Source organism: Neoarius graeffei, chromosome 13, assembly GCF_027579695.1.
Source record: "Neoarius graeffei isolate fNeoGra1 chromosome 13, fNeoGra1.pri, whole genome shotgun sequence".
Classification (NCBI taxonomy): domain Eukaryota; kingdom Metazoa; phylum Chordata; class Actinopteri; order Siluriformes; family Ariidae; genus Neoarius; species Neoarius graeffei.
The window spans coordinates 30,897,435-30,909,725 of NC_083581.1; the positions used below are offsets into that span (position 1 = coordinate 30,897,435).

The 12,291-nt window shown below is 47.1% G+C and overlaps 1 protein-coding gene across 1 annotated transcript in view; it reads left to right on the top strand.

Annotated features, from left to right (window-relative positions):
- syt6a (synaptotagmin VIa) overlaps positions 1 to 12,291 on the top strand; it is a 255,067-nt gene that overhangs the window by 166,668 nt on the left and 76,108 nt on the right. Inside the window, exon 2 of the mRNA XM_060937504.1 lies at positions 1,751 to 2,138. Coding sequence (XP_060793487.1) covers positions 1,751 to 2,138 — 388 coding nt within the window. The remainder of the gene's footprint in view (positions 1 to 1,750; positions 2,139 to 12,291) is intronic.

The window sequence follows — 12,291 nt, forward strand, 5'->3', positions numbered from 1 at the left end:
CTGTATGTAGTGGGACAAATGGTTAAGCTTCGACACAGATCCAGAGTTATAGGTCATAGCTTAGTTTAGGACCTCTGTGGTATAAAATTCAACAGAATGTGTACCTTGTCCATTTCTATCTTTGTGTTCGATGAAAAGACAGACTGACTGCACCGATGGTGACTACACCTTATCAAAGAGGTGCTTTTGAATCTAAAAATAGCATGAATTTGATTGATTTATTTGTCTGTTTGTTTGTTTTTGGGAAGAATGATCCTTTCACTCTATAAAGTGCAGTGTTAAATAAGCACTCGCAGTAAGCACTGACTGCTAAGCTGGTCAAAAGGCCCCAGCTGTGGCATCAACAAGGGGAATGGAAAGGTAGACTGGCAGACTTTGTATTGCAATTTCAGATGACAAGAGGAAGTCATGGACAGGATGATGGTGTAAATCTACTGGAAGAATAAATCACTGGCTCTAGAAATCCTTTCTCTGTCCAGGCTTATTGGTGAACCCTATTACAGATGGGACATTCAGTTAAGAAAAAGCTCTACCTGGGAGGTTTAGTTACAAGAATGAGGAAAATAAAACAGCATAGTGTTCTGGACATGGGAAAAGCATGAAACATCACATTTTACCATCCAAGACTTTCCTCTTTGCTTGCTTAACAGACTTCCAGTATGTTCTCATTTATATATTTCAATATCATAAAAATATCTGTCTAGGTTAATTACATTTTAGATACACAGAGCGGAAACCTAGATATGAAGTTATATTCATTCTATTGTTCCCATGTGAATTAGTCCTACACAAAGCTTATTGTCATTGCTTGAGTTGTTAAAAATAATTTTACTCATTAAAATCTAACCTATGCCATTGTTCAAACAAAAGGCTTTGTACAAAACGATTGAGATTCCAACAGAAAAATGAGTAAAATTTGAAAAACCTCAAATTAGACTTGGCTGCACACATCCATCCATGTCTCGAGATTTGTGTTTCATTTGCCTACTCAACAAGCTCAGGGATCCCTCTGTGTGCATTACTGCAGATAAATCAAACCAATCAATGCCAGTGGGCAATAGAGGACCTCGGCTTCAATAAAAAGAAACAAAATCAATCTTTCTTTCTCAGCCTGCATGTCTTGGGGAGGAAAAAATAATTATCCTGTCTTTAGATTATTTTTCTTTAAAAAAAAACACACAAAAAACAATGCTAGCTCTCCCAGTGGTATTCTGAATGACAGTTTTGTTGCCACTTCTCTTCCGCCTTTTCATTTTAAATCAATGTTTGCATAGTGCTTGTCAGCATTCTAGGAGTGTCTCCAGCTTTATGTCATTCTAACTCATTTCCAAGCACAGGAGAAAATGTGCATTTGCTTCCTCCCACACCCACTCATGGGCATTTCACAGATGGCAGCATTGCAGCATCTTCCACTGGCATTGTTTCTTTGAAAGTAGATTACAAGCTTATAGCTATGCTGTATGAGTGATTAATTACACTGCGGTGTATTTGTGTGGGAGTCTTATGATCATCACTTTTCAATCGCCTTTGTTTTGCCAACTGAAGATTACCGATTTCCTTTGCTGCCTGTAAAGCCACTGTCAGTGAACTCAATGTCAGTGATGATATGTGCATGTACAATGTGTCTGTAGCAGGGAAAATATATGCCTGAGTCTAAACATGTATGTTTCTGTCTTTCCTACTGTCTCTGCCATCTGTTTCTCCATATTGTGGCACTACCTTTTCTTGGCTTCCCTCTTCCTGGCTACAGACGTTACTGTTGGCATCCCTGTTGGTGTGTTAGTGGCGTGCAGTTTGGCATTGCTGCTACTGGTGGCGTTAGCTTCCTGGAAACTGTGCTGGATACCTTGGCGAGATAAGGCTGTGACGTCCTCTAGTTCTGTCGCCCTAACCACGGACAGCTACCCATCCCTTCAGCCACTGTCACGTGGGCCCAGTCCCCAGCAGCCCCTGGTTGGCATGGCCATGGAGAAAGTGAAGGATTCGCTGACACCCATGGGCTTCCTGGAGGCAGCCGTGAAGATCAGCCACACATCACCCGACATTCCAGCAGATGTGCAGCTCTCCATGAAGGAGCACTTCCTGCGGCGCACACAGCGTATGCAGAGACAGACCACAGAACCAGCTTCATCCACCAGGTAGTACAGATAATAGAAACACTCATCAATATATGGACATGAATATCATAGCAGTACTGGGCTTACAGTGATTTCTTTGAACTGTTCTTTTTCTGTGGTAGAATGATTGTACAGCATGCATCCTTAATAGAAAACAAAAGAAGAATCTGGTACACAAGTTTTAAATTATTTTGGGTTTTTCTGAAAACAACACAGGGTTAAAATTATACAAACAAGGTCAAAAGTATGCATATAGCACAACTAATATTTAGTTAAGTCCCTTAGCAAGTTAGCCTGGTTTATCCATTCCACATCCAGTTGTGATGTGTGTTTGGGGTCATTGTCCTGATCCTGTTGGAAAACCCCATTGTGCCCAAATTTCTGATGGTTTGAGGTTATGCTGAAGAATTCTGAGGTAGTCCCCGTTCTTCATTATTCCATCCAATTTGTGCAATGCACCAATTCTACTGGCAGCAAAACAGCCCTAGAGCATGATGCTACCACCACCATGCTTAAGAGTTGGTACTTTGTTCCTCTGTACCTCTGGACATTGTGGCCAAGTAACTCAATCTTTGTCTCTTCTGACCATAAAACTTTCCTCCAGAAAACTTTTTCTTTGTTTTTGTGGTCAGCAGCAAACTTTAGTCAAGCATAAAAATGTTGATTTAGGAGCAGAGGCTTCTTTCTTGCAACAATGTCTATTGTTAAAAGAGCTATAAAAATAGACTTGACTTTCTTGGATGACATACAGTTGTTTGAACTGATGATCTTAGAATCTGCAGTTGTTTAGAAATGGCTCCAAGAGACTCTCCTTAGTGTGTAAATCTATGATCCTCTTTCTCAGATCTGCACTGAGCTCCTTGGACTTTCCCATTGTACTGTGTGTTGGTCAATCCAATGGGTTCTGTCAAACAAACCCTTTTTATGTTGTGTACAGAAAAACTACCAGCTGTAGTCAATCATGATCACTAACAGGAAGTTAAGAGGCCTTAGCAAGTTAAAAGACATTTTGGACTTTCAGCACCACTAAATTAATAATGTAAGTGGGTGTATATATATTTTTGACTCTGTATGTATAATTTTCACCCTGTGTTGATTTCAGCAAAGCAAACCATAAATGAAAACTTATGCATCAAATTCTTTGGGTCTTTTTTTCCTAGGAAAGATGTATGCTGAACAATCATTCTGACACAGTAAAAGAACATCTCATTCTCATTATCTCTAGCCGCTTTATCCTTCTACAGGGTCGCAGGCAAGCTGGAGCCTATCCCAGCTGACTATGGGCGAAAGGCGGGGTACACCCTGGACAAGTCGCCAGGTCATCACAGGGCTGACACATAGACACAGACAACCATTCACACTCACATTCACACCTACAGTCAATTTAGAGTCACCAGTTAACCTAACCTGCATGTCTTTGGACTGTGGGGGAAACCGGAGCACCCGGAGGAAACCCACGCGGACACGGGGAGAACATGCAAACTCCACACAGAAAGGCCCTCGCCGGCCCCAGGGCTCGAACCCAGGACCTTCTTGCTGTGAGGCGACAGCGCTAACCACTACACCACCGTGCCGCCCCAGTAAAAGAACAGTTCAAGGAAATAATTGAAAGCCCAGTAGTGCCATGACATTCATGTCCATGATGACATTCATGTCCATATATGTAACACACACACACACACACACTCACTCGGTATGTCAGGCAGTTACTAAGGATAAATGAACAGAGTTATTGTTTATCCAACAAGCTTCATGTCTGACCGCTCACTCTGAAATAGAAAAACAATGCACACCTACAGTGGTGCTTGAAAGTTTGTGAACCCTTTAGAATTTTCTATATTTCTGCATAAATATGACCGAAAACATCATCAGATTTTCACACAAGTCCTAAAAGTAGATAAAGAGAACCCAGTTAAACAAATGAGACAAAAATATTATACTTGCTCATTTATTTATTGAGGAAAATGATCCAATATTACATATCTGTGAGTGGCAAAAGTATGTGAACCCCTAGGATTAGCAGTTAATTTGAAAGTGAAATTAGAGTCAGGTGTTTTCAATCAATGGGATGACAATCAGGTGTGAGTGGGCACCCTGTTTTATTTAAAGAACAGGGATCTATCAACATCTGATCTTCACAACACATGTTTGTGGAAGTGTATCATGGCACGAACAAAGGAGATTTCTGAGGACCTCAGAAAAAGCATTGTTGATGCTCATCAGGCTGGAAAAGGTTACAAAACTATCTCTAAAGAGTTTGGACTCCACCAATCCACAGTCAGACACATTGTGAACAAATGGAGGAAATTCAAGACCATTATTACCCTCCCCAGGAGTGGTCGACCAACAAAGATCACTCCAAGAGCAAGGCGTGTAATAGTCGGCGAGGTCACAAAGGACCCCAGGGTAACTTCTAAGCAACTGAAGGCTTCTCTCACATTGGCTAATGTTAATGTTCATGAGTCCACCATCAGGAGAACACTGAACAACAATGGTGTGCATGGCAGGGTTGCAAGGAGAAAGTCACTGCTCTCCAAAAAGAACATTGCTGCTCGTCTGCAGTTTGCTAAAGATCATGTGGACAAGCCAGAAGGCTATTGAAAATGTTTTGTGGACAGATGAGACCAAAATATAACTTTTTGGTTTAAATGAGAAGCATTATGTTTGGAGAAAGGAAAACACTGCATTCCAGCATAAGAACCTTCTCCCATCTGTGAAACATGGTGGTGGTAGTATCATGGTTTGGGCCTGTTTTGCTGCATCTGGGCCAGGACGACTTGCCATCATTGATGGAGCAATGAATTCTGAATTATACCAGTGAATTCTAAAGGAAAATGTCAGGATATCTGTCCATGAACTGAATCTCAAGAGAAGGTGGGTCATGCAGCAAGACAACGACCCTAAGCACACAAGTCGTTCTACCAAAGAATGGTTAAAGAAGAATAAAGTTAATGTTTTAGAATGGCCAAGTCAAAGTCCTGACCTTAATCCAATGGAAATGTTGTGGAAGGACCTGAAGTGAGCAGTTCATGTGAGGAAACCCACCAACATCCCAGAGTTGAAGCTGTTCTGTACGGAGGAACGGGCTAAAATTCCTCCAAGCCGGTGTGCAGGACTGATCAACAGTTACCGCAAACGTTTAGTTGCAGTTATTGCTGCACAAGGGGGTCACACCAGATACTGAAAGCAAAGGTTCACATACTTTTGCCACTCACAGATATGTAATATTGGATCATTTTCCTCAATAAATAAATGACCAAGTATAATATTTTTGTCTCATTTGTTTAACTGGGTTCTCTTTATCTACTTTTAGGACTTGTGTGAAAATCTGATGATGTGTTAGGTCATATTTATGCAGAAACATAGAAAATTCTAAAGGGTTCACAAACTTTCAAGCACCACTGTATAGTCTCAACCAGATGTCATATGAACTATTCTGGCAAACTTTCTAAAAAAATTTGTATCTGTTCATTCTGAATAATGTATTCATATTTGTTGATATGCCTATATGATAGACATTGTTGCAGTGGCTTAGAGTATATTTATGCATATAAACTAGCTTTTCACACAATTCTGCTAGAGCCATGTGTAGAGTTTACTGGAAGAACAGAGCATTAAGAATTTAATTATATAAAAGAGAGGTATATACAAGAGACAGGCTAGTGTCATAATAACACCCAGAAAAGGTAACAACAGCAGACTGAGCAATAACAGGGTCAACATGCCTAGTGATAATAAGGGCAAATTGCAGATGGAGGACAATAACATCCAGGTAAGCATGGTTACAGCTCTCCTGCTAACAAGAAAAGTCCCCATAATGCTAAGGATGTTTCAGATCCTGAATGTCACAGACAGGTCACATACTGTATATGCTTTCAAAATGATGACATATGACCTTCAAGAAAATATGTATTTGGTCCTGTTTTGGTCTTACATACTGTAAACATTTTTAGAATAAAAGGAAGGTTTTTTGGACCATAGAAAGGAGAGCATATCTACTGCAATCAATACCAATAAATCAGTCAATAAATAAAAACAATGAAAAGAGGTGAATTTGTCAAATAGATCTCATTATACCATAGTGTTTATTCATTTTCTACACCACCAGCTTTGACAATAGTACAGTACTACTTGCAAGGTTTATATTAATGCACGTGTTTGAATCTGTTGTCATTTCTATAGTAACAACTTACAGAAAAAATTGTATGGTGGATGTTCCATGTGAACAGATTTTTCAAATGTGTGTAGTTGCTGATATCGTGAAACTTTCTGTGAGGAGATGTTTATTTAGCATTTATGGAAGTAGATGGGTGGCACGGTGGTGTAATGGTTAGCACTGTCATCTCACAGTAAGAAGGTTCTGGGTTCAAGCCCAGCGGTCGATGGGGGCCTTTCTGTGTGGAGTTTGCATGTTCTTCGTGTCTGCGTGGGTTTCTTCCGGGTGCTCCGGTTTCCCCCACAGTCCAAAGACATGCAGGTTAGGTTAATTGGCGACTCCAAATTGACCGTAGGTGTGAATGGTTGTGTGTCTCTGTGTGTCAGCCCTGCGATGACCTGGCGACTTGTCCAGGGTGCACCCCGCCTCTCACCCACAGTCAGCTGAGACAGGGTCCAGCTTGCCTGCGACCCTGTAGGGCATGATAAGCGGCTACAGATGATGGATGGATGTTTGAATCTGTTGTCGTTTCTATAGTAACAACTTACAGAAAGACTTGTATGGTGGACGTTCCACGTGAACAGATTTTTCAAATGTGTGTAGTTGCTGATATCATAAAACCTTCTGTGAGGAGCTGTTTATTTAGCATTTATGGAAGTAGATGGGTGGCATGGTGGTGTAATGGTTAGCACTGTCATCTCACAGCAAGAAGATTCTGGGTTCAAGCCCAGCGGTCAAGGGGGGCCTTTCTGTGTGGAGTTTGCATGTTCTTCTTGTGTCTGCGTGGGTTTCCTCCGGGTGCTCTGGTTTCCCCCACAGTCCAAAAGCATGCAGGTTAGGCTAATTGGTGGCTCTAAATTGACCATAGGTGTGAAGGTGAGTGTGAATGGTTGTCTGTGTCTATGTGTCAGCCCTGTGATGACCTGGCGACTTGTCCAGGTCTTGTCCCCACCTCTCACCCATAGTCAGCTGGGATAGGCTTCAGCTTGCCTGAGACCCTGTAGGACAGGATAAGTGGCTACAGAGGATGGATGGATGGAAGCAGATGGGTGGCACAGTGGTGTAATGGTTAGCACTGTCATCTCACAGCAAGAAGGTTCTGGGTTCGAGCCCAGTGGCCGACGGGGGCCTTTCTGTGTGGAGTTTGCATGTTCTTCCTGTGTCTGTGTGGGTTTCCTCCGGGTGCTCCGGTTTCCCCCACAGTCCAAAGACATGCAGGTTAGGCTAATTGGCGATTCCAAATTGACCGTAGGTATGAATGGTTGTGTGTCTCTATGTGTCAGCCCTGCGATGACCTGGCGACTTGTCCAGGGTGTACCCCGCCTCTCGCCCATAGTCAGCTGGGATAGGCTCCAGCTTTCCCGCGACCCTGCACAGGATAAGCGGTTACAGATAACGGATGGATGGATGGAAGTAGATTCCAGTGTCAGAGTTTTGTAATAGTTAGAGATAAAGCTGTAACTTTTCTCACTGATATGACAAACTGCAAAAAAGTCTAATTATAAGAGAGACTAGTGAGGGAATGACTGTATATAGTAGGTGTGATAGAATATGTCATAACACTTGTTTCACAGAAATTCCATGACATTAAACATAACTAAAGAGAGAAAATGTGCATGTCATTCTTTACTTAATAAAAAATGTTTGCAATACATTGCCAAATATCTGTGGTATAGGAAGAATTAAACACTTCAGGATGTCCTATTATTGAAAAATAATGAACTACTATTATGGTAACACTAACTCTGTTTTGTGTCACGACTACGTCATTCATTATTTTCCTATAACAGCATTGTATATTATTCCTTAAGTATGCAATTACAGTAAATCTATATATTTGTAGCTTTCTCTAGGTGTGGGTGGAGCACAGAGGACGGCAGGACAGAGATCAGGTTCAACAAACAGTTTTATTGTTCCACTTTTCAGGGGACACAATAGGTTTTATGCAGGCACACACACACATCAGGTGTCTGGTTCGGGAGAGATCTCTCTGCTCTCGCTCTCCCTCCCTAAATAGGGCGCGGTCCCTGGGAAGACACACAAACACAGGTTAATTGCTCTCAGGTGAAGTGAATCTGCCACTTACCTTCCCTGACTCCGCCCTCCTGTCACAGACCGGTGCTCGACCACGCCCCCGCTGCCACATACCCCCACCGCCCGACTCAGGCCGGGCAGCCGTCCGGCCCGCAGCCGACTCCCCCCCCCTTGACGGGAGAGGAAGTCCGCCACGACCATCTGCGCCCCCGGCCTGTGGACCACCTTGAAATTAAAGGGTTGGAGCGCCAGATACCAACGGGTGATCCGCGCGTTGGCATCTTTCATGCGGTGGAGCCACTGGAGGGGCGCGTGGTCCGAACAGAGGGTGAAAGAGCGCCCCAGCAGGTAGTACCGGAGGGCGAGGACCGCCCATTTGATCGCCAGGCACTCCTTCTCAATCGTGCTGTAGCGCCCCTCACGCACTGACAGCTTCCGGCTGATGTATAGGACCGGGCGATCCTCCCCCTCCACCTGCTGGGACAAAACGGCCCCCAGCCCTCTGTCCGACGCATCCGTCTGTAACACAAAAGGGAGAGAGAAGTCAGGGGAGTGTAAAAGTGGCCCCCCACACAGTGCAGCCTTTACCTCAGAGAAAGCCCGCTGGCACTGCTCCGTCCACTGGACCGGATCTGGCGCCCCCTTTTTAGTGAGGTCAGTCAGCGGGCTGGTGACGTCCGAATAATTAGGTATAAACCTACGATAGTAGCCAGCCAGCCCCAGGAACTGTCTCACCCCCTTTTTGGTCTTGGGCCTCGGGCAGGCCGCAATCGCTGCTGTCTTATTAATTTGGGGACGCACCTGCCCGTTGCCCAAGTGGAAGCCCAGATACCGTACTTCCACCCGCCCAATCGCACACTTCTTTGGGTTGGCCGTGAGTCCCGCCCGTCTCAGCGACCTAAGGACGGCCCTCAGGTGTTGCAGGTGCCGCTGCCAGTCGTTACTATAAACGATAATGTCGTCCAGGTAGGCGGCCGCATAGGTGGCGTGGGGCCGGAGGACCTGGTCCATCAGCCGCTGAAACGTAGCGGGCGCCCCAAACAGCCCAAACGGAAGTGTGACGAACTGGTGTAAGCCGAACGGTGTGGAAAAGGCCGTTTTCTCCCGGGATAATGGAGTCAAGGGGATCTGCCAATATCCCTTCGTTAAATCCAGTGTCGAGTAAAAGCGAGCCGTGCCTAGTCGATCGAGCAGCTCATCAATACGAGGCATTGGGTACGCATCGAATTTAGACACCGCGTTGACTTTTCTATAGTCCACACAGAACCGGACCGAGCCGTCGGCCTTGGGAACCAAGACCACCGGGCTGCTCCAGTCGCTGTGGGACTCCTCGACGATGCCCATTTCGAGCATGGCCTGAAGTTCTTCCCGAACCACCTTTTTTTTGTGTTCGGGTAGTCTATAAGGGCGGCTACGCACTACCACCCCCGGGGGTGTCTCTATGTGGTGTTCTATGAGGTTAGTGCGACCGGGCAGGGGCGAGAACACATCCGAAAACTCGGCCTGCAACTGGGCGACCTCCGTGAGTTGGGTCGGGGAGAGGTGGTCTCCACAGGGGACCGGAGAGGTACGTGATGCCAAATTCCCTTTTTGAACCTCCGGCCCCAGCTCCGCCTTCTCCGGAACTACCGACACCAACGCCACGGGGACCTCCTCGTTCCAGAGTTTGAGCAGATTGAGGTGGTAAATCTGTAGCGCCCCACCCCTGTCTGTTCGCCTCACCTCATAGTCGACATCCCCGACTCGCCGTGTGACCTCAAAGGGTCCTTGCCACTTGGCGATTAATTTGGAGCTCGACGTGGGCAAGAGTACGAGTACTTTATCTCCCGGTGTGAACTTTCTAAGGCGCGTACCCTTGTTGTACAGGCGGGCTTGCCGTTCCTGGGCCTGCCGCAAATTCTCCTGAGTTAGGTGGGTGAGTGTGTGGAGTTTTGCGCGCAGGTCCATAACGTACTGAATTTCATTCTTACTCTGTGAAGGTCCCTCCTCCCAATTTTCCCGCAGCACGTCTAGGATGCCGCGCGGCTTACGCCCATATAATAATTCGAACGGGGAGAACCCCGTGGAGGCTTGAGGGACCTCTCGCACTGAGAACAGCAAGGGTTCGAGCCACTTATCCCAATTACGTGCGTCCTCACTTACGAATTTTTTAATGATATTTTTGAGGGTGCGGTTGAACCGTTCTACTAAACCGTCCGTTTGTGGGTGATATACACTGGTGCGGATCGGCTTAATCCCCAATAACCCATACAGTTCGCGTAGTGTTCGTGACATAAACGTAGTGCCTTGATCAGTCAGAATCTCTTTCGGGATTCCAACTCGGGAGATGACGCGGAAGAGTGCCTCTGCAATACTGCGTGCTGAGATATTGCGCAGAGGCACTGCTTCCGGGTATCGCGTTGCATAGTCCACTAGAACTAATATAAAGCGGTACCCTCGTGCTGACCGATCTAATGGCCCGACGAGATCCATCCCAATTCTTTCAAACGGGGTCTCGATTAACGGTAGAGGGCGCAATGGCGCTTTTGGAATGGCCGCTGGATTTACTAACTGGCATTCGCGGCATGCCGTACACCACCTACGGACATCGCCGCGAATCCCCGGCCAATAGAATCGGGCCATTATTCGGGCTAGTGTTTTATCCTGCCCCAAGTGTCCGGCCATGGGATTAAAGTGAGCCGCCTGGAATACTAATTCCCGGCGGCTCTTTGGGATCAAAAGCTGCGTGACTCGCTCTTTAGTTTGAGTGTCCTGCGTCACTCGGTATAATCTATCCCTCATAATCGCGAAGTAGGGGAAGGACGGGGTGGCGCTCGGCGGGAGCGTTTGACCATCGATTACTCTCACTTGGTCAAACGCATGCCGCAGAGTCTCGTCTCGCGACTGCTCTAATGGAAAATCCGCGAGGGATTCCCCAAGAGAGAGAGGAGGAGCCGGTGGCTCCTCACCCTGACGCGGAGATGACGTAGACGGCTCCGCGACAGCTGCTCCCGCCAAAACGACACCGGGACCTCCCCCTGTCAACTGGCAGGACCCACTCTCTACTAGGCGCGTCATTAAACCCCGAAATCCCGGCCAATCAGTCCCCAAAATTAACGAGTGGGTAAGGCGAGGATTAACCGCCGCCTTCACTATAAATTTTTCCCCTCTGAAAATAATATGGACCGACACCAAAGGGTAGCTGTGAACATCCCCGTGCACACACAAAACCTTCACCCCTTGTGCTCCCCCCAATGCCTCGTTTTGAACCAGGCTTTGGCGAATTGAGGTCTGATTACAACCAGAATCCACCAATGCCTGATATGTAGCCCCTTGGATACTCACCGGTATGCGATACGCTCCGGCCCGATCGAGGGCGGCCTCTGGCGCGTCGGGGATCCGAACCACCGCGCCCACTTCCATTGCTGTGCACTGCTGTTGAAGGTGGTCCGGTTCCCCGCAGCGCCAGCAAGCCGGCCCGGGCTTCCCCTCTGCACCGGTGCTCTGGGGCTCACTCACCTGAGGTGGGGGAGAGACAGACACAGAAGGGAGAAACGGGAGGGCACCGCGGGTGCGGCGGGCCGGCAGGGGTGGTGCCGGCCCCCGCCTCCGCGGTGGGGGAATGGGGCGAGGACGGGACACAGAAGGAGGGGAGAGAGAGAGAGAAAGAGAAGAGGAGAGAAGAGATGTCGACATCCGCTGTCCTGCCGCCGAGACAGCCGCCAGATGATCCTCCGCCAGCTCGACTGCCTGATCCAGCGACGCCGGGCGGTGGCACTGGACCCACTCCGCGGCTCCTGCTGGTAAGCGGGCGATGAACTGTTCCAGTACCACCTGATCGACGATTCCCTCGGCGTCGCGATCTTCGGCCCTCAGCCACCGCCAGCAGGCGTCCCGGAGCTGCTGGCCGAACGCGAACGGGCTGCCGACTTCCTCCATCCGCAGCGCGCGGAAGCGCTGGCGCTGCTGCTCCGGCGTGCGCCCCACGCGCTGAAGGACAGCCCG